This window comes from Triturus cristatus, chromosome 7 (genome assembly GCF_964204655.1).
Source record: "Triturus cristatus chromosome 7, aTriCri1.1, whole genome shotgun sequence".
Lineage (NCBI taxonomy): Eukaryota > Metazoa > Chordata > Amphibia > Caudata > Salamandridae > Triturus > Triturus cristatus.
The window spans coordinates 1,616,030,624-1,616,058,494 of NC_140590.1; the positions used below are offsets into that span (position 1 = coordinate 1,616,030,624).

The 27,871-nt window shown below is 42.5% G+C and overlaps 1 protein-coding gene across 1 annotated transcript in view; it reads right to left on the reverse strand.

The window, feature by feature from the left end:
• LOC146812520 (bactericidal permeability-increasing protein-like) overlaps positions 1-27,871 on the reverse strand; it is a 137,214-nt gene that overhangs the window by 61,360 nt on the left and 47,983 nt on the right. Inside the window, exons 4-6 of the mRNA XM_085619532.1 lie at positions 19,825-19,953; positions 16,368-16,523; positions 16,218-16,281 (exon numbers count right to left, since the gene is read on the reverse strand). Coding sequence (XP_085475658.1) covers positions 16,218-16,281; positions 16,368-16,523; positions 19,825-19,953 — 349 coding nt within the window. The remainder of the gene's footprint in view (positions 1-16,217; positions 16,282-16,367; positions 16,524-19,824; positions 19,954-27,871) is intronic.

The window sequence follows — 27,871 nt, forward strand, 5'->3', positions numbered from 1 at the left end:
TCGCCACGAAGAGTGCGTGCAGCCGGGGGGTGGAGCAGCAACTCGACGTCTGTTTTCAGCAAGTCTACAGCGTGTCGTGCTCACGCTGCCTGCATGCGCCAGTAGGCTCTCTGATTGGTTGACAAGGTCCACCAATCACAATGCTGATTTGCTAGTCGCCAACCAATGAGAAAGCTGTTTGGCGCGTGCAGGCAGCGAGAGCAAGACACACCGTAGACTCGCTGTCCCAAGGGCATATCGAAAAAAGCCACAGGGCGGTAACAAAAACTGCTGCAGACCAATGAGAACACAGTTTTAAATAAATATTGACGTTGCCCAATACGAAGCATAGTCGGGAGCAAAAGTCCTTTGGCTAAAATCCCTCTACCCCAATAAATCTTGCTACGCGAGCAACGCATGCGCGTTGCAACGCTAGGCGAGACCTAAAAATAAATTCTGCTGGCAGTGTCTCTTGGAAGCTACAAAGCTATCTCTCTCATGCTTTCTAATCTCTAGTAACCTGACACCGACTTTAAACATGCCAGCTATTAATCAGTGGGGTGAGGTGAGGGGGGTACACAAGGAAATGTCGTGCTCTGGCAATCCGTGTGCTAATTCTTCTTTAAGCCGCTAAACCCCTTCAGTGTTTACTTATTTCACAAGTTGATAAATGCGTCCACACTGCAGGTGTATACGAGGAAGCGATAACGTGGTCCCCAGAGCGCAGCAGAGATTTTCCTGGAAAGGGCAGCAGGGACAGATATCAATGTAGCCATTTGCTTTTTGGGTAGAGGGTCAGAGGTTGTGGGTGAGGGTTGCCCTTTGTCTTGATAATGGGTCCGGGAGGAACACAAATCTACAGCTACATTACAACTGTTTTCGAAGCACAGTAAGAAGGCTCATAAATTACAGCCCTCTACAAGGAGATTTAGAAGGGAATTCCTGTACCCTAACATATTTTCATAAATGGACCAATTTAGCCATTTTACAGAGCAGCAAAAGCCACAAATTTTATTCAGGGGATTCTGAAAAGAAAGTTGTGAAATATACAATAGGTTCACTAACTGGCAGACCACCAAAGACTTCACTGGTGGCCTCTAGAGCTTTTAAAATACATTTTCGGTATCTTAGGTCTTGCCTAGGGACAGCTTTATTATCTGCCATGCTAGCCTCAGGTTTTCCATTAAAATTGTAATACAAACAGGGCTCAAGTCGATGGTAGACATGGGTAGACAAAGTCTACCCAATATTTTCAGAGGGTAGATGCCGTCTACCCTGCTACAAAGCTGCCCGCTTTCAGTGGAGTGCCACCTCATATGCTGAACTCGTCCCAGTGTCATTTTCTAACTTCGGGACGATTTCAGCAGCGCCTGTAAGTTGTCTGCTTTTGTTCCAAGCACCAACATGCAGTAGGGTGACCAACTGGCACGGGTGCAAATTCAGGACAGTAAGTGTAAAAATTCAGGACAAAGGGTCAAAATTCAGTACAAAAATTCAGGACAGAAGGTCAAAATTCAGGACAAAACTTCGGAACAAAAGGTACGTTTTACAGACACATCAGAGGAAGTTGCGCAATAGTTTAAAAGTAAGTAAATAGACAACCATTCAAGTACAAGTCAAAATAAGTTTATAGTAGGTTGAGACAATCGTGCACTTCATGCTTTTTCTGTATGTGCGCAGCTTTGAGCGACTGTGCAGGTCATTTTGTGGTTTTTCATATGAAAATCTATTTATATGGTTACTGCACTGGGTTGTGCACTCTGATATTTTGTTTACAACTCTTGGTCCTGAGCAGGCATGTTTGGTGAGAGAAGTGGTCAGGACGATCTGCTTGGATAGACTTTGTTACTAGCATCTCATATCTGAGTGCCATTGTGAGATGTAAAGCGGCACGCATAGGTGAACTAAAGGGAGGATTGCTGTGATGAACCCACTATAGGGAACGCATTATGGGTGTTTCCGCAAGTGGAATTTAAAATATGGAAACTGATCTTGCTTTTGGGGGCTTCACAGAGAGTTGCACTAGCTGACAGAAGTCACGGATGTGCTTTTCCCTGCAGCTTTCTTAAAGAAGGCACTGTCTATACACTGTTACATAGTTTATTTTTGACACCTTGCCTATTGTTACAAACACAGTATACATCTCAAGCACAGCTCATGGCACTATGAGGCTCTCCCTAAAACCTTACACCTAAAACAAAACATGCAAACATTTACAAATACTAGTGTAACTTTCAAGTAGCAGTTGGGTGTCACTCAAAATGTCATATGCATAATGTATAGATCCCACACATAAGCACACAGCAAATACTGAATAGTAACACATAGGCAAGTGAGTAGCCAGACAATTTAAATACCTCCCACTTTGAACTAAAGCTCTTATGGCACCAAGAAAGCAAAGTAAGTCATCACAACCCTCCCCAGAAGAGCTCTCTTGTCCAAGGAGCTAGCCATTCATCCTTCCACCAAACCCCTGATATCCACCATTTCAAATGTACATTCTGTCATCTATTAATTCTTTGATCCATCATTCAGTCTTTCACCATTCATCCTGTCCTTCCATCTGTGTGCCCATATATATCCAAACCTTTTCAACCATTTGTAAACCTATCCATCATCTATCCTTTCATTCATCATTTCATTCATCCATCCCTCCACCCACCCTTTCACTCATCTACCCATCATCCATCCACCCTTTCACCCAATCCATCCTTTTACTCATCCATACACTCTTCCACCCCTCCACCCATCCATTAACTCATCCATCCAACCAATTACCCTTTCACCCAAGCCATTCTTTCACTCATCGATCTACTCTTCCACCCATCCATCCATTCACTCATACATCCAACCATTTACCCTTTCACCTATCCATCCATCCTTTCACTTACTCATCCATCCACACAGTCACTCATCCGTCCACCCATTCAACTTTTCACTCATCGGTCCATCCATCTTATCTTCCAGCTCTCCACCCTCTCTTTCACTCATGTATGCATCCTTTCACTCATCGATCTTTACATTCTTCTTTTCACTCATCCAGGCACCCATTTGCCCATCGATTGTGCAAATCATTCATCCATCCTTTCAGTCATCCATCTATTCATTCTCCCTTTCTCTCTCCATTCCCCTTTCACTTAGCCATCCATCCTTCTAGCCACCTTTCACCCATCCACCCACTCACACATTTACTCATCCACTCATGAATCCATCGATTGAACCTATCACTCATCCATCCTTTTTCTCATCCATCCTTTCACTCATCTATCCATCCTTACATCCACCATTTCACTCATTCATCCATCCATTCATTCACCCTTTCACTTATCAATTCATCAATTCCATCCATTGTTTCTCTCCTAAATCCATCTATTTAACCTCATCCATCCTTCCACTCACGCAACCATTCATCCTTTCTCTCATTATCCATCCATTCGCCCTTTCACTCATCTATTCATCCTTACACTAATCCATCCAGCCATTTACCCATTCCTTCACTTATTTACTTACCCACCTTTTCACATGAATTATGAGCTGAGCCTTTGTCTACTGAGTTGCAGACAGAAAGGGCCCATAAAGAACTTCATCCTCACTGTAGTTCCTAAAGCAAGGGGTGGGGTGTGGGAGGGTTCACTATGCCCCGGCACATAGGCAATCTGAAAACTTGGAAGTCATGAGTCATGCATGATGCACAGTGCCAGGACATAATGTGACAGTGACATGGTGTTGTTTCCAGGGCTTTAAGCGAGATGAAAAACTAGGGGTCTCTCCAAGGGGCATGTCTGATGTAATTAAGGGCATGGCCTAAAACACCTAAGCTAAAAATATGTGCTGAGCATAATGTGTCACCCGAGTGGTATTTTGCTGTTTCTATCATTGCATCCAATAACATTAGACCTACAACAGGCAATGACTATTGGCTTTGTCAATGCATGTTAGTTGCATAAAATAAATAAAAAAGCATCAACTATGGCTTTGTTGTATATAATATTAAAAATGCTTCAGCTCTGAAATGATGAGACTGTGTAAGAACTATAACCTCTTCTTTATAACTTCTTTTCATGGACTGGCACATAGCAGCATGGGCGTTTTTGTACATTTGTTTTGTACATTTCTTCCATCTAACCCTAACAGAATGCCCTGCCCTAGACCGCGGTAGGAGGAGGCCACCACATACTGTAACAGCTCAAACTGGCACATTGCCATTCCCTATGTGGCAATCAGCCGGCACACAGAATGACAATGGGCAGGGTCGGGCTGCAGTTGTGCTCCGAGGATGAGTGTGAGGCGGCCCCATCAGGGAGCTGAAGTCTCTCGCAGGGGAACATCTCTACTCCCTGCAAGGCCCAAAATTACAGACAAAAGGTGTCCGTAAAAGAGATCCTCATGGACAACGGACGTGAGGTCCAAATTACGGACGGTCCGTGAAATTTACAGACGGTTGGTCACCCTAACTTGCGGGGGGAAGTTAATAAGCGAGAGTCCTCTTAAGAGGGCAGGGGCCACAGCTCAGCCTTTCACACCGGCACTTCCGTCTCTGCCTATCGAGCCAGGACCTCACTCCCCTCCCAACCCACTCAGCCAGCTTGCCTGCCACCTGTTGATAGCTGGGCAAACCCCCTGGGCGCAACCAGTTTGAGATTGTCTTCATATTTCTCTTGGATGATTACAATAAAGACTATTTCCATTGAAGAAAATTGACCACTTGGTGTGACTTTAATAGATCAATTTGGTAGTACACTGCTCCATTATCTCTCAAGTTTTGTTTCTATTGGATTATCACACGTGTCCTCAAACTCCACCCCACCATGGACAGCTTGTCACACCGCCTACATGTCACTCCTTTAGCCCGCTAACTTTCCTATATTAATTTCTGCCAGTAAACAAAATTAAAAAAACTTGTATAGAATTTAACTCATCACTCTCCTTTGGTGCTCTACTAGCCATGCCTCTCCAATCAGCGCCTCAGTTGTCCTTCAAAAAAGCTCCCTAATTATTATGAGCACCCTCATGTCTTCTGCTAGGCGGTGTTGTTACTTATGTGAAACTGGCTGTAAAACTTCAAATATCTAAATAATGTTTGTGTAAATATTGTATGTTTTTAATGCACCAAGTGCTGTGATCTAGTCGAATAGTGAAGTGGCCACAATTCTTTATTATTTTATGGTTGTTAATCTAATTATTGTAATTGAGGAAAAACAATACTGCAACACCTAGAATGTGTTTAGTTAATACACGGAAGTCCAGAGTTGGGAACGGCATTCTTGATGACCTGGATGGAGGTGATCACCCTGTGGATACTGACCTTCTCAATTGTTCCTTTAACTTTGCTTGTTTCAAGGTACATCTTGCTGTAATAAGGATCTAATCTACTTATTTACACAAGCTGGAAGGCTGACAATTGACAACGAAAACAAATGCCTGAACCAGTCATGTACTGTGATTTTTCCCAACTGTACTGAAAATCAATAAAAAAAATATATTAAAAGTACTTCACAAAACCCCACCCCTCGATCCTTCTTCAGGCCATTTGCATGCTGTCCTCTCAACTTTGTAGAAACCTTTGCAATCCTGATCTACAGCCATTTTTAGGTCGAGCCTAGAGCCAGCGCACATGCCCTGCTCTGCGAGATTTATTGTAGAGGAGTAGGGAATAGAAGCCCCGCCCACTCTCCGCCCATATATTCATCATTGGCTTGTGTCATTGCCCTTCGTAAATGCTGGCCTCTGTAGAAACCTTTGCAACCCTGATCTACAGCCATTTTTATTCACTCAACATAGCAGCATTACCCCTATCCATGTTTCTTCCAACTTAAACTGTTAACTCTATCACCTTATAGAAAGCTGCAGTTGTAATTTTCTTCTACTTAGACCAATCAAATGACAATGGCATTTATTTATGTATACTTTGTACTTCTAGTCTTTGCTTGCAGGTTTTCAAAACATATAAATAAAGGCCATTGTTATTTACAATGCCAATAGCTCAAAATCTTGCATATACAAGACCTATTGCATTGCAAATGCTTGCCATTTATTGAGTAAATTTTCACACAAATGCACACATTTGTGAAGAGCGACTCCCAGTCTGGTTTCTATTGCTTAACTCTTCTGCATGCATCAGCGTGAATGCCCACTATGGCTATATTATTTAGATGTTCAAAAAACTATTTCTTTTATTGATGCATTTTTGTGGAGCATTATGTTCAGAACGTTCCAAGTGATATTTTAGCTTGATTAATTATATATATATATATATATATATATATATATATATATATATATATATATATTATCTACTGGCGGTCGCCAGTAGATAGTTATAGTTAGGACCCTCTTACCATAGGAAATCCGCAACATTCTATTTTGAATAACTTTGGCGCCGGTCGACGAATCCTCGTGAAATTTTCAAAATAGGTGGGGCGTTGAGCTCCGCTCCTACCCTGAAAGTCTCGGGGGGATTCGTCAAGCGGGGGCTGAGATAAAAGGGGGGTCCCAAAACGCGTTTTTCCCATGCATTTTTCCATAGGACCTTTAGACAGAGCTACAGCCCGAACGGCTGAACAGAATTTAAAGAAATTTGGCAGAGAGGTAGTCCTCAGGTCAAGGAAGTGCCTTTTGTAGGTTTGGTGTAAATCTGTTCAGTAGATTCTGAGAAAATAGCCTTTAAATCAATATATATATCTGAGCCAGCTTACGGTGCGCTTACGGTGCGCTTACCGTACGCGTACGGTGACGTGCGCAAGCGCGATTCTGATTGGCTCTTAGATCTTAGTAAACATTCGAATCGGTCGAAACCAGGAAGCGGCGGCCGCCATTTTGTGTGTTTCACTCAGGAAAAAAAGGGTGATAACTTGAAAAGGGGGCAAGGAATAGAGTTACAGACCCCATAACATTTAAAAGGGGGTCAAAGAGGGACAGAAAAGTACAAAAAAACCATTTATTAATTTAAAAAAAAAAATCGCGTGGTACGCGTACGGTAAGCTCAATGTACGCGTACGGTAAAAAAAAAAAAAGAAAAGAAATGAAATGCAGATTTAAGTGTTTAGATATTAGGGGGCTCTAAAAAGAGCCGTTGAGTTTATGAAGTGATTTTTTATTGGTACCTACAAGTAAGTACCGATGCAGAGTCTAAGGTTCAAGAGGAAGACTCTGTTCCCTTCATCATTGAAGTGCACACCATCTCCTCTATAAATGTCTTGCATGTCGTAACGCAAGTTGTTGTGGTAAATGGAACCCATACCATAGTCTCGGAGGAAAGCAGAAACAGATTTGTTGACGTGCTTTCTTGCTTTGTCAATCTGTGGACAGAAATGATTGGACCAGTTCCATTTTTGCCTTTGGCATATGTTAGAAAACACAAAGGCAGTTTTAGGGAAAAGTGAAAACAGTTGTGCAAAGGTCTCCTTCATAAGCATTTCCAGACCTACCCCAGTCAAAGTGCCTAGGTCATTGCCACCACAGTGCACTATTATGAGGTCAGGGTGTTGGATTTGCATGAAGGATTTCACCAATGGCATCAATTGTTGCCACTTTAACCCTCTCTGACCAATCCATTTAATGTCTACATTTGGCAAAGCAAGGTCTCTCACCATACCTGTTTTCTCTGCATACTTTTCACTCCAGAAGACATAGCTGTGCCCTACAATCCACACTGTGAACATCTTCAAAGGAGAACTGGATGCACTCAGGAGGTGTAATTCAGTAGAATGGTAAAAAGAAATGAAAGACAGTTTGGAAATGGAGGCATACATATTTTTTTTTTTTTTTAAACTGATTGGCTGTTTCATACCATTCTAGAATAAAAACTAGGCTGTATGTGTAAATTTATAGAAGCATGTTTTGTATTGGTACAGAAAAATGTGTTACCAAAGAACAGTACTATGGATTTGCTGTTAGGTTTGAAAAGTCAAGCACTCCTGCTCTTTGGAAATGAAACATTGTTTGGTGAACTTCTGACCTAACTCTGCACAGCAGTGTTTCAAGAGCTGTTGCTATGGTAGCAGGCAGAAGTCAAGTTGGGGGAAGGGTACTAGGCAGAAGTCAAGTTGGGGGAAGGGTACTTTTGGAAAAGGGTTGGTTTTCAACCAAAAGAAATGTGTGATTACATTTGAAAAAAAGGGGGAAGCACTGAGATTTGAAACTTACATGTATATGTGTGGAAAAAGAGAGGGAAAGTTTGCCATTATCTGGTTCTGCTGAGAGGAGAGAGGTGTACAGAACAGAGATCCTGGCTCTGATAATCTGCTGTTTGAGTGCCACATTTCTTTCACAACTAACTAATTTTAAAGGTGAGTTTAGAGTTTGAGAGGGGATGTATATGGTAAATTAAGAAATTAATAATAGAAATGGAATTCGTTTTGTTGAAGTTGTGTTTATCATTTTCTGTTTTGGGAGAAATTTAAATGTGAGGAACATGTAAAATAATATGGACTATGTTTTCACGATAAATTAAGGTGTACTGGTATAAATAAGGAATACTTTAAGGGTTTGAGGTTGCACTCAGTAATGCAAATACATTCAGCATCAGTAAGGCTGGTTGCCCTTGCTGGAGTGTAGTCAGTCACCCAGGCTACACATGTTGTTGGTCTCAGAAAGCTGTTTAGTATTGCTCTGGTGATTTTACATTTGCATTAGATGGAAAGGGGGAGGTATTTTTTTCTGCAGAAGCAGACTCTTAGCACACAGCCAGCTGCATATCCTGTGGAATCATGCATAGTATTCACAACCGAGTGGGGTTTGAGGTTTCAGTCAGTAATGCAAATACATTCAGCATCACTAAGGCTGGTTGCCCTTGCTGGAGTGTAGTCAGTCACCCAGGTTACACATGTTGCTGGTCTGAAAATGTTGTTTGGACATGTTGTTTTTTAAGAATCTGAAAAGTGGATTCATAATGTGTCAGACTGTAAAAGTACTTATCAATTGCCAAAAAAAAGAGTAGTAAGTGTGCTTTGAAATTGGCAAAGAAATTTCGTTTTTTGACTAATATGAAAACATGACTCTGTGTGCAAATAGGAATTACAGGCAGAGATTTATTGCGTATTGCTCTGGTGATTTTACATTTGCATTAGTAGGAAAGGGGGAGCTATTTTTTTATGCAGAAGCAGACTCTTAGCACACAGCCAGCTGCTTATGCTGTGGAATCATGCACAGTATTCACAACCGAGTGTGGTTTGAGGTTGCAGTCAGTAATGCAAATACATTCAGCATCACTAAGGCTGGTTGCTCTTGCTGGAGTGTACTCAGTCACCCAGGTTACACATGTTGCTGGTCTGAAAATGTTGTTTGGACATGTGCTTTTTTAAGAATCTGAAAAGTGGATTTAAAATGTGTCAGACTGTAAAAGTATTTATCACTTGCCTAAAAAAAGAGTAGTAAGTGTGGTTTCAAATTGGCAAAGAAATTACGTTTTCAGACTAATATGAAAACATGACTCTGTGTGCAAATAGGAATTATAGGCAGAGATTTATTGCGTATTGCTCTGGTGATTTTACATTTGCATTAGATGTAAAGGGGGAGCATTTTTTTTATGCAGAAGCAGACTCTTAGCACACACCCAGCTGCTTATCCTGTGGAATCATGCCAGTATTCACAACCAAGTGGGGTTTGAGGTTGCACTTAGTAATGCAAATACATTTAGCATCACTAAGGCTGGTTGCCCTTGCTGGAGTGTAGTCAGTCACCCAGGTTACACATGTTGCTGGTCTGAAAATGTTGTTTGGACATGTGCTTTTATCAGAATCTGAAAAGTGGATTCAAAATGTGTCAGACTGTAAAAGTATTTATCACTTGCCAAAAAAACGAGTAGTAAGTGTGGTTTCAAATTGGTAAAGAAATTACGTTTTCAGCCTAATATGAAAACATGACTCTGTGTGGAAAGAGGAATTACAGGCAGAGATTTATTGCGTTATGCTCTGGTGATTTAACATTTGCATTAGATGTTAAGGGGGAGCTATTTTTTTGTGCAGAAGCAGACTCTTAGCACACAGCCAGCTGCTTATCCTGTGGAATCATGCCAGTATTCACAACCGAGTGGGGTTTGAGGTTGCAGTCAGTAATGCAAATACATTCAGCATCACTAAGGCTGGTTGCCCTTGCTGGAGTGTACTCAGTCACCCAGGTTACACATGTTGCTGGTCTCAGAAAGCTGTTTGGTATTGCTCTGGTGATTTTACATTTGCATTAGATGGAAAGGGGGTGTTATTTTTTTATGCAGAAGCAGACTCTTAGCACACAACCAGCTGCTTATCCTATGGAATCATGCACAGTATTCACAACCGAGTGGGGTTTGAGGTTGCAGTCAGTAATGCAAATACATTCAGCTTCACTAAGGCTGGTTGCCCTTGCTGGAGTGTACTCAGTCACCCAGGTTACACATGTTGCTGGTCTGAAAATGTTGTTTGGACATGTGCTTTTTTAAAAATCTAAAAAGTGGATTCATAATGTGTCAGACTGTAAAAGTACTTATCATTTGCCAAAAAAAAGAGTAGTAAGTGTGCTTTCAAATTGGCAAAGAAATTTTGTTTTTTGACTAATATGAAAACATGACTCTGTGTGCAAAGAGGAATTACAGGCAGAGATTTATTGCGTATTGCTCTGGTGATTTTACATTTGCATTAGATGTAAAGGGGGAGCATTTTTTTTATGCAGAAGCAGACTCTTAGCACACACCCAGCTGCTTATCCTGTGGAATCATGCACAGTATTCACAACCGAGTGGGGTTTGAGATTGCAGTCAGTAATGCAAATACATTCAGCATCACTAAGGCTGGTTGCCCTTGCTGGAGTGTAGTCAGTTACCCAGGTTACACATGTTGCTGGTCTGAAAAAGCAGTTTGGACATGTGCTTTTTTAAGAATCTGAAAAGTGGATTTAAAATGTGTCAGACTGTAAAAGTACTTATCACTTGCCAAAAAAAAGAGTAGTAAGTGTGGTTTCAAATTGGCAAAGAAATTACGTTTTCAGACTAATATGAAAACATGACTCTGTGTGCAAAGAGGAATTACAGGCAGAGATTTATTGCGTTATGGTCTGGTAATTTTACAGTTGCATTAGTAGGAAAGGGGGAGCTATTTTTTTATGCAGAAGCAGACTTTTAGCACACACCCAGCTGCTTATCCTGTGGAATTATGCACAGTATTCATAACTGAGTGGGGTTTGAGGTTGCACTTAATAATGCAAATAAAAACATGTAAAATAATATGGACTATGTTTTCACCATAAATTAAGGTGTAGTGGTATAAATGAGGAATACTTTTAGGGTTTGAGGTTGCAGTCAGTAATGCAAATACATTGAGCATCAGTAAGGCTGGTTGCCCTTGCTGGAGTGTAGTCAGTCACCCAGGTTACACATGTTGCTGGTCTCAGAAATCTGTTTGGTATTGCTCTGGTGATTTTACATTTGCATTAGATGGAAAGGGGGAGCTATTTTTTTATGCAGAAGCAGACTCTTAGCATACACCCAGCTGCTTATCCTGTGGAATCATGCACAGTATTCACAACCGAGTGGGGTTTGAGGTTGCACTTAGTAATGCAAATACATTTAGCATCACTAAGGCTGGTTGCCCTTGCTGGAGTGTAGTCAGTCACCCAGGTTACACATGGTGCTTGTCTCAAAAAGCAGTTTGGACATGTGCTTTTATCAGAATCTGAAAAGTGGATTCAAAATGTGTTAGACTGTAAAAGTATTTATCACTTGCCAAAAAAAAGAGTAGTAAGTGTGGTTTCAAATTGGTAAAGAAATTACGTTTTCAGACTAATATGAAAACATGACTCTGTGTGGAAAGAGGAATTACAGGCAGAGATTTATTGCGTTATGCTCTGGTGATTTAACATTTGCATTAGATGTTAAGGGGGAGCTATTTTTTTCTGCAGAAGCAGACTCTTAGCACACACCCAGCTGCTTATCCTGTAGAATCATGCACAGTATTCACAACCGAGTGGTGTTTGAGGTTGCAGTCATTTTTTTTTTGCCCGCTGTTAAGTGATGAATGCAATTGCTTTCACAATTTATAGTGAAATGCAATATATTCTGAAAACAGCAAAAAAAAGGCAAACATTTTTTTATGGAAAATATGTAAATATGTGTACTGTATTATACAATGTTTTATTAAATATTAATACTTTTTTCTTTTTTTTCAGATTGAGATAGAAAATTTTCGATAACTTGAACCATTTTTAATTAATAAATAATTTTTTGAGTGGGTATGGTAAGTCAAAAATTTCATGGTCCCTTTTTTCCACTTCTCCACAATCACATTTTCAGTTTATCATTGTAGTCTCTCAAGGACCTTGTAATGTGATAATTGATTTTTAGTGTTTTTTAAAAAAAAAAAAAAAATTACGCGTACCGTATGAATGTGTGTTTTTCTGAAAATTAAAAAAGTTTAATATATATATATCTCAAGGTCAATGGAAGAATAAATGGGTATATAAGTTTCTAAATGGATGCTTTGTTTTTGAAAAATGTATTGTGTAACTGACTGATTAGGTGTATCATAGTGAATACATGGCTTACTGAGTAATGTTTAAATATGAAAATATCTGTATCAGTCTCTCACTTTGTGTATAAGTGGCTGCATGGGTTGGTGATTAGCTTCATGGGTGTCTATATAGGTTATTAGTTGTTTTTTTGAGTATCAGTCTGAGTGTCTGTATGGTTCGGTGGGGGGTATTACGTAGTGCATAGGTGCATGAATGAGTGATTCACTCTTTGTATGTGTTGAAGACAGCATGTGTGCAGGACTGTATGGGTGGATGAGTGTGTGTATGGGTGTGTTAGTGAGTGAATGACTGTCTCAATAGTGTCTTTATGAGTAAATACATATCTATTAAACTAGTATATGTGACTATTGGTGTATATAAGTGAGTATATGTGAGAGTGAGAGATTGAAAGAGATCCTGTATGAATAAGTATGTGTTTCTATAAGTGATTGTTTAAAAGACTAAGTATGTGTAAGTTTCTGTAGAAGTAAGTGTGGTGGTGTGTGTATAACTGTATATGCAAGTAAATGTATGTTTGATTCTTTATTAGCATCAGTGACAATGTGTGTGAGTAACTCTATGGATGAGTGGCATTGTGTAACAGGATGTATAGGTGTATGAGTACATATGATGAGTGAGTACATGTATGAGTGACTGTATAGGACTGTTGGTGAATGAGTGGATGTGTATGTGGATCTTAGAATTACTGAAGAGGTTGTTGTAACTGGTATTGGTATGTCCATTGTTTTGAAATTTTTAGTCTCTATTTTTGAATGTGTGTATCAAAGGTTATATTAGGGGAAGAGGAGGTCTGCCACTCTGTCACAAGGATGATGTCATCAGTGATGTCATCAGTGATGTCATTTGAGATGTCATCAGTGATGTCATGAGTGATGTCAGTGACCATGTCATGAGTGATGTAATATGTGACGTCATCAGTAGTGCATTGCGGGCGCGCGAGTTATAGTTAGCTGAACTAACTATAACGGGGGAATTTCATTGGTTTTTTACGAGTGAAATGTCCAGCTAACTATAACATGTGTGAAACCTTTGGTTTTTTCATTGAATTTCTAAGGTTTTTTAAATGCTAATTCCTAACTATAACGTGTGTGAAACCCATGGTTTTTTCAGTGAATATATATATATATACATACATATATATATATATTCACTTAAAAAACCATAGGTTTCACACATGTTATAGTTAGCTGGACATTTCACTCGTAAAAAACCTATGAAATTCCCCCGTTATAGTTAGTGCAGGCAACTATAACTCACGCGACCGCAATCCTCTGCTGATGACGTCAGATATTACATCACTGTATTTAGACACTTATTTACCCATGTCTTCTTCCATTAATCTTTAGCTATACATATATTACAAATATTTATTTTTCATAAAGACACATATGTCATCAGTGATGTAATATCTGACGTCATCAGCAGAGGATTGCGCGCACAGTGAGCACGCGGTGCGCTTCGCGCACCGCGCGCCCACTTTACGCAGTTAGTGCCGTGCACGCACGGTGGGCACGCGGTGCGCTATGCGCACCGCGTGCCCACGTTACGCTAGATGGGCCATGTACGCACGATGCGCTTCGCGCACCGTGCGCACATGGAGGACATATGATGCACTTCGTTTTGAAAGGTAATATTTTAATTTTTCGTATATTTTATAAGCCATGCACAAATGGTGCTCTTCGGGCACCATTTGCACACGGGGTGGAGAGAGTGTGGATAATTTTTTTTTTTATTATTTTTTTTTTAAATATTTTAGTTTATTTCATCTCTAATAAGCCATGCGCAATTGGTGCCCTGCCGAAAAAATAAAAATTCCGTTTTTGGCCTTTGGGGACTCCCTCAACATGGCTATGTGTGTGGGAGCTGTCTAAACAGCCCCTTTACATGTTTTTGGGCTTTATATTTTAGAAATCACTCTCAGTGCGAGAGAGAAAATGGCGGCCGCCGCTTCCTGGTTTCGGCCGATTCGAATGATTACTAAGATCTAAGAGCCAATCAGAATCGCGCTCGCGCACGCCACCGTACGCGTACGGTAAGCGTACCGTAAGCGCAGCGTAAGCTGGCTCAGATATATATATTGATTTAAAGGCTATTTTCTCAGAATCTACTGAACAGATTTACACCAAACCTACAAAAGGCACTTCCTTGACCTGAGGACTACCTCTCTGCCAAATTTCTAGTAATTCTGTTCAGCCGTTCGGGCTGTAGCCCTGTCTAAAGGTCCTATGGAAAAATGCATGGGAAAAACGCGTTTTGGGAACCCCTTTTATCTCAGCCCCCGCTTGACGAATCCCCCCGAGACTTTCAGGGTAGGAGCGGAGCGTAGCGCCCCACCTATTTTGAAAAATTTGCGAGGATTCGTCGACCGGCGCCAAAGTTATTCAAAATAGAATGTTGCGGATTTCCTATGGAAACGTGGTCCTAACTATAACTACCTACTGGCGACCGCCAGTAGGTAATATATATATATATATATATATATATATATATATATATACCACGAAATGCTCACTTGCGGGTAAAGAAAGCAGGACACTGCTCCGGGATTCAAAGTGGCTTTATTCAGGCAGTTTGGAACGTGCAAAGAGGTCCGTGAAACGCTTGAGGCAGACGCGTTTCTGGCCGTAAGGCTTTCATCAGTGCCGGAGTCACAGGTGTAGTCTATTCACCTGGAGTACTATTTGAGCCTGCAGAGACCACTCTCAGTAGAACAGTCTCTTAGCTCCTCCTCCTATTCCCAGGTGGGTGCCTCCTCGCACAGCATTTCCAGGCAGGCTGCATTCTGGATCGTGTAGTTTCGTGGAGACTTCATCAAGTGGTGAAGAAAGTCCAAAACACACAGTGGTGTCCCCTATCATGGCGATTAACTACATGTTCCGCCGCTGCCTGCCCAGATGCAGATGATCCGATTTGTGCCACTCGATACCCTTGATCAGGCGTATAAATACTCCTCCTCTCTCCCCTTGCAGACGGTACAGCTCCGTGGCAATATTTCCGCTTGGGGGGGCTCTGAGTTAGCAATTTCATTGCGCCATCAAGAAAGTTAGTTGAATTTCGCAGAGCACCAGACCGAGAGTGCGTGTCCTTTGCCGGTTTCAACCATACCGGCTATAAACACCACAAAATGCTCACTTGCGGGTAAAGAAAGCAGGACACTGCTCCGGGATTCAAAGTGGCTTTATTCAGGCAGTTTGGAACGTGCAAAGAGGTCCGTGAAACGCTTGAGGCAGACGCGTTTCTGGCCGTAAGGCTTTCATCAGTGCCGGAGTCACAGGTGTAGTCTATTCACCTGGAGTACTATTTGAGCCTGCAGGGACCACTCTCAGTAGAACAGTCTCTTAGCTCCTCCTCCTATTCCCAGGTGCGTGCCTCCTATATATATATTTATTTACAATAATACCTGAAGAAGGCCACAATGGCTATCACACTGGGGCCAACACACGTAAGTGGAGTCTAATGCTGAGGTACAATGAGGATAGCCTTTGAAAAATATCACATTGTTTTAAGGAGCACAATTGTGCATAAAACTAGTCTCATATTTATAATAGGAACTTTATGGAGGAAGGTTTTGGGAATCTTCTTGAAACAGTACAGTACATGGAAAACACTTAGTGATGGCACATGCACTTTAAATGAGCTGCTACGCTGGAACAATAAAGCAGCAAAAAGTTTGCATTTGAAGCCAGTGAGTGTGTGCTTCTTTCTGACAAGGAGGAAATAACTGTGGATGTGACTTGCCTGTGAGATAAGAAGTCTCCTCATGGGTCCCTCTAGCGACTTCCTGAACAGATTGTACAGCCAGCTGCAGAAAAGGAAACTCAGAAAGCTTAATGTATGTGAGACACAAACACATAGGGAAGTCTGATGTGTACACTTTGTGCACTTTACCTCAGGCCACCACTGAATTTGACGCTTAGCTCACTGATGGTGGTGCTGCAGCCGGCGTCATTCACCGAAGGGCGCCCAGAGTCATCACGGGCTGTCCCAACAACCGATGAGATAGACAGGCCATTTACAAAGAGATCAAAAGAGCCACCAGGATTCCTGCAGGTAAAAGACAAGGGAATTAGAAAACAATATCTGTCATTGAATTTAAAAAAAAGTGGGTGGCTGGCTATTACAAAACAAGCATTGGCAAAGCCAATAGGTTTATCACTTACACACAGGCACTTACAAAGCAATTACAAAAAAATGCCTGCTGCAGTGCAAAACAATTATAAAATGTGTACTTCTCAGATGTAAAATAGATCCTCATTCACTCTAATGGAGATGGAAAGATACACCAACTAGTCAGTAGAATGGAGGTGAGGCTAAAATAATCATGTGAGCTGCTGTAAGATGTTCTAGACAATATCTGAAGCCAATAGCTGAAGGTCTGGCTGAAGTAGGATGAATAAAAGACAAGGGTAGGACTTGTATGTATAGAGTTCAATGTGACCTATTTACAAAATGCATTTTGTAGTACATGAAGTACATAAAGTAGTAATACACTAGTACTACTAACATACTACAACATGTTATTCACAAACCTACATGGCCTCTGCCTCCCCTTCTCCAATCTTCTCCTGTCTTTTCTATACGGTGCTGCCTGCACACGTATGCCTACAATTTATGTTTAAAAGTGAGATGGACAAGAGGAAGTGACTAGAAATTAAAGTAAGGAGGGGTTTAGAGATGGATATGCTAATAGAGACACCGACACAAAAAAGAGGAAGACCACTGCTAGTCACAAACCACACTTCTAAAGTTACTACAGCCCAAAAGATAGCAAAACAGTAGTAAATGTACTGTTTCCACATTTGTTCATACAGAGAATGTACACTTGCACTTTGAAACCTGTAGGGTTTTGTGAGATATACTGAGTAACCATATTATTTATAAGAATGTTTTTTCACATTTAGTTTTGTTAAACACACATTGTGATTTTATTGAATTTCTATCAACCTGTAGTATTTAAGCACAATGAACACCATCAATAATCGTATACATTTTGTTGGATTAAGTGCACCAGAAACTGAAGACCCCTTGCATTTTGAGATAATCTCAGTGCCCATCATTCTGGAGATAACCTCCTTCTTATTTTGAGAAGTTGGCTAGGTTACCTCTCTGTGAAACTCATGAACAGGTCAGATCCTGAAAGGATAATAAGGAAAAGCAATCAGGAAGATTATTTATTTTTAATCTCTTAATTCTTGAAGGAATTGCATAACACCTACGAGAAAATGAGCAAATCTTTCCCTTAACCAAACTAAGACATTATCCATCTTTTGTCAAATATGCTGGAATCCATATGGTGTGTATGCTTTGCGATGCTTACTGATCATAATTAGTCCTATATGTCTGTGTTAAAATTATATTTGTTTTATGACAGAATTAGGCTTTCTGTTTGATTTTTTCTAGTTGGGATTTTACTCATTATGTAACTAATTATAATGAGGGTTCTTTTTAGTTTATATGACTTCATAAGATATGTATTGTTGGCATTTTTGTTGCCTGAATTCTACTCATAAATAGTTGTAGTTTGTCTGATGTAATATTCTTGAAAATGTAATGCAATATTTTAAACGTAGGAACATAAATTCATTTTGTTAAACAAATTATTTTGACCAATATTTACAAATCCTGAAACAGTACAGGCTTACTTGTCAGAGATGAGGACTCAGGTAAATGAGGATAAAAGTTTGAACATTGATTGGAATGACTGCAGAACTGGGTCTACCCAACAAAATTTCAGTTTTTTAAGTTTGCATTCCAGCAGTCTGCATGGATGGTGGACTATGATGCTAATTGACACACAAATGGGCAACTAAGTTTGGTTTCTTTACACAATAAGTGGTCCTAAGAGGAATCCAAAGATTTTGGAGTAGATGTCTCACCCACTATAGTGGCATGCTTCATCATGGGCGCCTATCCACACCCTAGTAGGATGGTACCACCAGGGCGTACTCAATCGCAAACGGTAACAGGAGTCCTTATATAAATTGCCGCTGAATTTTAATCAGGGATCCAGAAGAAATTCACATTAATAAAGACAAGTCAGAGGGTCTATCTGAGTATCACCCTTATAAAAGCCATCATGTTTTGGTCAGCATTTAAAGCATGTACTGGTCTGTGGCCTTCGTCAGGGCTGTTGGCATCTCTACCTATCTAGTTAGGAGTACCATGTGTACATAGGAGGCCTAAAGCTCTCCCCTTTATTTTGGAATTTTTCAATGGGAAAACTCAAATTCTGGGAGGTTCAGGGATGACGTGCATCTGGGGGGGAGGCACACGCCTGTAGTCGAACATTCGTCAAGGCTGTTGTGCTTGCTTTTCTGACCTGTCTCTCCCCGTCAACATCGCTGCTGAGGAGAGAGACATCCCTGACAAAGGTCAGAGACCCATAAGGGCTTTAAATGCAGCTGAAACATGTGATTTTATAGGGGTGATTGAGTCATTGATACTCAGATAGACCCCCTTACTTGTTTTTATTTGTATCCAGGGTACTCATTGGGTATACCCTGAAACATTTGTAACTGAATTTCTTTCGGATGCCTGCTTTAAATCCAGTGGTGATTTATATAAGCACTCCTGTTTACGGTTGAGTCCGCCCTGGTGGTACCATCCTACCAGGGTGTCGATAGGCGCAGATAATGAGCATGCCGCTAGATAATGGGTGAGGCGGCTATTCCAAAATGTTTGGATTCCTCTTAGGACCATTTATTGTGTAAAGAAACCCAACCTAGTTGCCCATTTGTGCGTGATGTTGTATTTGGGAGGCTGCAACTAGGTCTCCTACCCTCTTGCTCTCTCTTTGTGAAAAAATACTTTGACGCTTAGTGACAGTACAGAGAGCTTATCAAAAGTCATTTCTTTCAATTGAAGAAAAAACACACAAAAACAAATATATAGAAACAGATGGTTTCCTGTCTATATTTATATGTAGACATCAGTATGAATGGAAAACTGGTAGCCTTTGATATAAAGCAGTGCACTCTTTACAGAAGTGTGGGGCAAGAGGAGGTGAGTTAGTTACAATCTCTCCACCCACTTAAACACCTTGAAGGCTCAGCTGTAGTGTGCTGATTGGCAAGACCTGTTTGTACACTTGTATGCAGAAGACATTTTTGTACAGTTTGGACATTTGCATGTGAAAATGGGGTTACCTGCTTAGAGAGTGGGTGGAGGTGCACATGTGTACTCAAAAGTTTTGAAAAATGTAAGTCATATTTGAAGATCTGTGAAGAAGGCACGAATCCTGTAGATGTGATTGAGAAGTGTATGTTGGATGCATGTGGTAATTGGGTGATCCAAAATCGAGATGCTCTGACACACTAGGCCTGTGGTCATTTTCTTGGTCACTCACAAGAACAGAAGTTTTGCAGACCATCTGCCAGTGATCTTCGCTCTAATGTTTCTGATTGACAGCTCTATCCCCGTGCCAGGAACCAAGCGCACTGAGGATTCAGGGATCTGCAAATCTTGAATTTGTATCCTGTGGGATAAGAAGAAAGAATCACAAAGTGTGGGTAATATGACTTTGTACTTTCCATTCCCTCGCCTTAATTTCCACCCACTCCCTTGCCCTTGACCTCTGGTCTTGCCCGCTACACCCCTCTCCACCGCTATCGCAGTTGGCTCCCTGTTAGTGTGCCTGCCTTTCGCCTCCCTGCAACTACCAGTTTGCCCCCCCCTGCCAAAGCTTCACTTGGCTCGCTGCCCCAGGTAACCCCTCCCCCAAACCTCAGCATCTCCAATCGCGAAATTATTTTTGGGCTGCAATTGTAAGTGTTGGACTGTAATTGTAAGTGTAATTGCTAAGTATTTTACTGTCTTATTTTGGGTTGACTATAGTTGTGAGCACTTGTTTACAGGGCTAGTCTTTCTCGGGGGTTGGGTGCACTTCCAAGCCGCTCTTTCGCTGTAGCTCCAGCCCTTGCTGCTTCCACCGTTCTCCCATTGGCTCTAGTCCCAGCAGGCCTCCCCCTCCCAGCCAGCCCACCTCACAGGACTTCTTCTGGAGGCCACTGCGCAGCCGCACGCAGCAGGCGCGCAGCTTGTGTGCCGTAGCCGCACCAAAGGCAAGCTTGTCTGCGCCTGTCAGCACCTGGATCACGCCCAGAGCCATGAACCCTAGCCATCTACACTCCCACAGATACTCTGCTGCAGAACTTCATGCCCTGCACTCCAAATACAACAACAACTTCTGCCTCGCCTCACTCCACAGCAGGACCTTTCACCTGTATTCCCTGACGTTTCACCTCCACTCCAGCACAGATAACCACGCCCAGCAATCAGCAACATGCCAGTCCCGGATGCCAACACCCAACACCTCCCCGGAACAACTAAGCTGGCTCCTGATCAATGCCAGATCACTCTGCAAGCACGCCACCAAAGTCTGGGACACCATCTCCACCCTCGCCCCCGATGTGACCTTCATTACTGAGATGTGGCTCACCCCACATCGGTCCCTGACATTGCCACGGCAACACCCAGCGGCTACAAGAGGAAACACCGCAACCGCACTAACAGACACAGAGGTGGCATCGCCATCGTACACAAGGGATTGATCAACTGCACCATCACCGATGACGAAACCACACCAATCATGGAACACATGAACTTCCAGCTCCACACTGACGACAAACCACCATCAAAGGCACCCTTGCATACAGACCACCAGGACCACAAACTGGCCTCAGTGACACCATTGCTGAATTTATCACCCTGCTCACCATCGAATCTGAACACTACGGGGCCGATTCACAAAGGTAATCTGAGACAAAAGTCTAACTTTACTACTTTTGGTATTCACAGAGATCATTTACGAGTCGTATCTTTACGTCTGCAGTTGGACCGGAATTTCCACACCTGGACCGTACTCTCCGCACCCGGGCCATACTCTCCGGTTCGGGTTGTATTCTCCGATTCGGGCCATACCCCCTGGCTCAGGCCGGATTAAGTGTAATCAATGGACCGGAATGCAATTTTTACAAAAGTGAACATTTGGAACTTGTAATAAATGGTAGAGGAGGTAAAAAAAAAATCTGTTTGGGCAGGGAAAAGAGTGTGGCCAGACACTACATCATATCCCAGAAAAGTTTGCTCCTTTGCATCATGGAACAGTTTGCGCTCCCCTCAGTGTAGACTGTAGTGCTCCTTCCCTGAAAGTCTCGGGGGGATTCGTCAAGCGGGGGCTGAGAAAAAGGGGGGGTCCCAAAACGCGTTTTCCCCATGCATTTTTCCATAGGACCTTTAGTCCGAGCTACAGCCCGAACGGCTGAACAGAATTACTTGAAATTTGGCAGAGAGGTAGCCCTCAGGTCAGGGATGTGCCTTTTGAAGGTCTCGTGTAAATCAGTTCAGTATTTCCTGAGAAAATAGCATTTAAATCAATATATATATCTATAGGCGCGCTCCGAGCGCGTACCGTAAGCTTACCGTACGCGCACGCCGCCGTACACGAGCGCGATTCTGATTGGTTGTTAGATCTTAGTAAACATTCGAATCGGTCGAAACCAGGAAGTGTCGGCCGCCATTTTGTCTCTCGCAGTCTGAGGGGGTGAAAAACAAAGGTGGATAACGTGTAAAGGGGGCAGGCTGGACAGTTCCTGACCCCCTAGCCTTGGTCAGGGGGTCCCAGAAGGACCCCCAAGGGCAAAAATGTATTTTAAATTTTTGATGAAAAATCGCGCAGTGCGCGTAGCGTACGCGCACGGTAGAAACGGAAAAATTCCGCGAACTACGTAACGTGGGCGCTCGGTGCGCGAAGCGCACCGAGCGCCCACAGCGCGCGCACGGTGCGCGCACGTTGAAAAACCTTAAAAAATAAAAAAAAAATACATAACTTAGCATTTAAAAAAACGTACAAATTCACTGAAAAAACAAAGGTTTCACACACGTTATAGTTAGGAATTAGCATTTAAAAAACCTTGCAAATTCACTTAAAAAACCATAGGTTTCACAGATGTTATAGTTAGCTGGGCATTTCACTCGTGAAAAACCAATGAAATTCCCCCGTTATAGTTAGTGCAGGCAACTATAACTCACGTGACCACAATCCTCTGCTGATGATGTCAGATATTACATCACTGATGACATATGTGTTTTTCTGAAAAAAAAATATTTGAAATATATGTATAGCTAAAAATTAATGGAAGACGACATGGGTAAATAAGTGTCTAAATACAGTGATGTAATATCTGACATCATCAGCAGAGGATTGCGGTCACGTGAGTTATAGTTGCCTGCACTAACTATAACGGGGGAATTTCATTGGTTTTTCACGAGTGAAATGCCCAGCTAACTATAACATGTGTGAAACCTATGGTTTTTTAAGTGAATATATATATATATATATATATATATATCTCAGAACCACACAACCCCTCCAGTACGAGAGATGTAAGCCCACACAGGTAGGTGAATCCAACGTCCTTTAATTGCAGTTAAAAGCGAGCGGCATAATGCATTTCAACACAAAGTGCCTTCCTCAGATGCCATCGCTCGTTCCAAAATTCACTGTTCACTTGAAGACATGGAGCGTCTCACTGAAGTCGGTGGCGACACTCCTTCCACCATTAAAAGGAAGATTTCCCGGACTCGCTGCCTCGAGTTCATTTGCTGCAGGAACACATGTGGAAGTCCTTGCCCCAGTGGGCGGTGCCTGCAGCTCCCTTTGCATTGTGGATCTTGTAGTGTAAGGGGCTGAATTCACTGACCTTCACCCAACCGATATCACCACCAGCGCACCGGGATCCCTTCTCCTAAGTAGGCAGAGGCAACATGATGAAGTCATCACCCAGTTTGCACCGGCCAAGCCATGCGTTGAAAGTTTACGGTGGTTCGGCGTATTCCCAAGCGCCTTGAGACGTTACACCATTCTGCCACGATCCGCCGAGCTCTTGAGGGTGGGGGCTCAAGTGCGAGTGGCAACGCACAAAACCTCAGAACCACACAACCCCTCCAGTACGAGAGATGTAAGCCCACACAGGTAGGTGAATCCAACGTCCTTTAATTGCAGTTAAAAGCGAGCGGCATAATGCATTTCAACACAAAGTGCCTTCCTCAGATGCCATCGCTCGTTCCAAAATTCACTGTTCACTTGAAGACATGGAGCGTCTCACTGAAGTCGGTGGCGACACTCCTTCCACCATTAAAAGGAAGATTGGTGTAACGGTTGGGTGAAGGTCAGTGAATTCAGCCCCTTACACTACAAGATCCACAATGCAAAGGGAGCTGCAGGCACCGCCCACTGGGGCAAGGACTTCCATATATATATATATATATATATATATATATATATACATATATAAGCAAAGCAATCCCTTGTGGACACGGACAACATATATAGCTGGTGCCAAGATTCAAAAGTTTATTTCATGGGTGCTGTCTCTGAGGCGTTTCGGCCGCAGACGGTGGCCTTGATCACATGACTTGCGCTAATCAGGAACGAGAATTTAAAGCTTCCAATGTGGTAAATCAGCACTGACAAACATGGTTAAAAATACTTTTGCACATCTATAGAAAGACCTTAATATGGACATGAGTCGTTAGTGGCGTAAAGCACATATATATATATATAATATAATTCATTTCTAAGACAAAACAAATATATGTACAGCATTCTAAAAAGCATAGTTGATATGTATCTAAAACATGACACATTGTGGGATATAAAAATGCATAATACATCCTAAGATCGACTGTAGTGACACAGATGTCCATCTATATAAAGTGCATAGTGCATATAGTACTGTTAAATATTAAATTCATATAGAACAGGCTAAATTTGTGAACATCTGTGTATACCAAATTATTACACTATCCCAACATTTAGGCAATGTGTAGTTATTCATGTAAAAATTATTCTAGCAGCTTATGTCTAGCACATATTTTATAAAGTGCATAGGGCAGTTTGATGTTCAACATCACATCACAAATAGGAAAAACTGAATGCTTTCTGCTGTTACAAAATTGGATGTCATACTAAAAAGACATGTGCAAATTTGGCTATATGTCTAATAAGTGTATACATACACCACGATACTCCAGTTTCTATGGGTCCTGTGTGTACACCTCCATGTAACAAATATAATGTGCAGGTACTACAGATTGTTTATACCCTGCTTACTGGTGTTAATGGTATGCCAAAGTGCCAGTGCTTATAAAGTGCTGAAGCGTGTAAAGTGCAAAGGGGAAATATGTTGTGCAAAAAGTGCAAAAAGATTGATAAAAACAGATTCCTTTCCTTAAATTAACTATCAGCCGCTAAGTATAGGGCAGAATGGCTCTTAGGTAAAACTGGATGAAAAGTTAAAATACACAGTACAAATACTGATATGCTAATCTTCATCCCCCACGTCAATATCTATGCCCAGGGAGTCCCCTGGACTGGCCATTGGTTGTGTCCATGTATTTCAAAGTGGCAATAATACAAACACTACGTGAATTTCTGGATAGCAGACAGGGTCAAATAAAAAACCCCTATCTTACCGTCAATCAATATCACACTACTTAATTTAAAAAATAGAGGCTGTTTTGAGAACTGTATTGGTAGCAAAGCCCAACTGGTAATCCTGACACAGTGTTTACAGAAAATTGTGCAGATCATCCCCAGTATTAAAACCTGATGGGGACTTCGTATCCAACTCAATGATATATCTAGTTTCGAGTTGGCGTAACCTCTTTTCTCGGTTACCTCCCTGTTTGTCGGGCTGCACTGCATCTATTATGAAATATTGCAAACAGTTGAGGTTATTACCATGGACAGCTTTAAAATGTCTTGCGACAGGATATGCAAAATAATTATTGACAATCGCACGTAGATGTTGTAAAATGCAAACATGCACTTGCAATTTTGTGCCACCAATATACACAGACCACAGCTACATCGTAGAACATAGACCGCGTGGTCTGTTCTGCATGTGTAATGTTCTCATAGTTCAATGAGTTGTTCTGAAAAGGCAGTCTTATATATAGTGGTATTTATGCCAAATTTGCAGGCTCTGCATGAGCTGCACTTAAAAAACCCTTTCTCGGAGTGAGCCAATGGTTTCTGGACTGTTCCTCACCAAATAATTTCTCATGGCATGCGCTTTGCTGAAAGTAATGGTTGGCTTATTGGGAAGGACATTTTTAAGAGTGGCAACCGTAAGGATAAAGGGCCATTGCTTATTCACTATGGCTCTAATAGCTTTCGCCTGCTCACTTAGGGCCTCATGTAGGTAGCGAAATACCGGTCGGTAACGGCCGATTTTCGGTAAATATGCCGTTACCGACCGGGTATCCAGACAAGTGAGATGTAGGAGTCCAAAAACCACTTTTCGGTAAATATGAGGCGGTAAATACCGATTCATAGTTACCGAATCCTAAAATACCGATTCATATTTACCGAATACATAATTAACGAATCGGTAAATATGAAGTGGTAAATATGAAGTGGTAAAAATTTAAAATGACATGTAGGAGCAGTCGGTAATTAAGAAATCCAGGAAAATCGGTAAATAAGAGTCGGTAATTAACACGGATTGAAAGCAGGTGGTAACCATCAACAATGCACATAAGCAATCCCAAAATGCTACAGCGTGGACAACATGGCCGCCATGTACGTCATTGCAAGGCGCCTACGTCTACAGGCAGCAGGACTGAGGGTGTGGCGACGGGAGGAACAAATCTACAGACAGCGCATCACACTACTCCAGCTGACTGATGCAGAGATGCATGAGAGGTACAGGCTACACCCCGAAACCATCATGGACCTGATAAGGGACCTGCACCCACTCCTGGACCAGCCAACAAGAAGGGCGCACGCCATACCACCACATGTGCAGGTGCTCTGCAGCCTACATCTACTGGCATCCGGCAGTTATCAGGTGGTGATAGCTGCGGTGGGTGGTGTATCCCAGAGTTGCCTGTCCCGTTTCTTCAGGAAGTTCCTGGATGCCATGATGCAGAGAATGCACCACTACATAAGCTTCCCAAACACACAGGCTGCACTGCAGAAAACAAAAACAGACTTTTATCACATGGCACAGTTCCCCCATGTCATCGGCTGTATTGATGGTACACACATCCCAATCTGTCCACCAGCTGATACAGAGCACATCTACAGGAACAGGAAGTCCACCCACTCCATCAATGTGCAGGTGATCTGTGATGCAGGGAACATCATCACAGATATTGTTGCAAAGTTTCCTGGGAGCACCCACGACTCTTACATCTTCCAGAATAGTGGGATCTACACACGACTGAGTGCCGGAGAATTCGGAGAGGGATACCTGCTGGGTAAGTAACAGTGACGCCCCTTGAAACCTGCAAATCAGAGTGTATAGAGGCATGTAACAGATGGTTCCCTTTTACTCATCCAGGCGACAGTGCATATGCATGCCGTTCATTCATCCTCACTCCCTACCTACACCCAGCAACCCAGAGTGAGAGACGATACAACGTGGCCCACAAAACAACACGCAATGTGGTGGAGCGCACGTTTGGACTACTGAAGAGCAGGTTCCGCTGCCTCCACAAGAGCGGAGGCGCACGCCAGTACAAACCCATCACCTGCTGCAAGATTATTGCCACTTGTGCAATGCTGCACAACCTTGCCACGAAAAAAGGTACAGATGTGGAACTAACATATTTTGAGGACAACGAGGATGAGTCAGGCCAGCCAGAGGGCAGCGCAGCTAGAGTGCCAACTGCAATCGATGGGAGAGAGAGACGGGCAGAGATCACATGCAACTATTTCTGAGTAAGTGAGGGGACACAGCGAGTTGTGAGAAGTCATGACGTAGTTTAATGTGGCACCACGCCATGAACACATGAACAGGCCAATCTGGCAATATACCATCTATACAAGGAGTATGTCCAGGGTTACGTCACCCAATGGGAAGTGGCTAAGCAGGGCCACATCAATGTTTGCGCATACGCGCTGCAGTGGTGGATTGCACGGCCTGTGCATCCTCACTAGAGCCAACCCCAAGCCGCCTGCTACTCCTGCGTGCTTCGGGGACGGGGGGTGTGATGCTGCTGCTGGTGTCGATGCTCTCCGCAGCATCCCCTGCAGCAGTTGTCGACGCCTGACTAGTCAATAGCACCCCTAGTGCACTTGTCACCTGCACCATCCCCCGAGACAGGTCGCTGCAGCACTGTGTTAGGCCCTCCTGCATCGTCACAGAGCGCCGGCAAAGTAGGGAAGTCGCAGTTGCCAGACGGTTGAGTGCCCTGCTGGTAGTGTCCCTTCTCTGGCGTTCCCGGCGCCGTGCTTCGATGTCAGCATCTAATTTGCTGCACAACTGCTGGATTGACTGGGACATGTCCCGAATGCCCGCAGCCATGCCGCCAATGTTTGTGTCCATGTTGACTAAGCTTGTCTTCATCACCCGCATGTGCCTCTGGACTGACATAACTGCCTT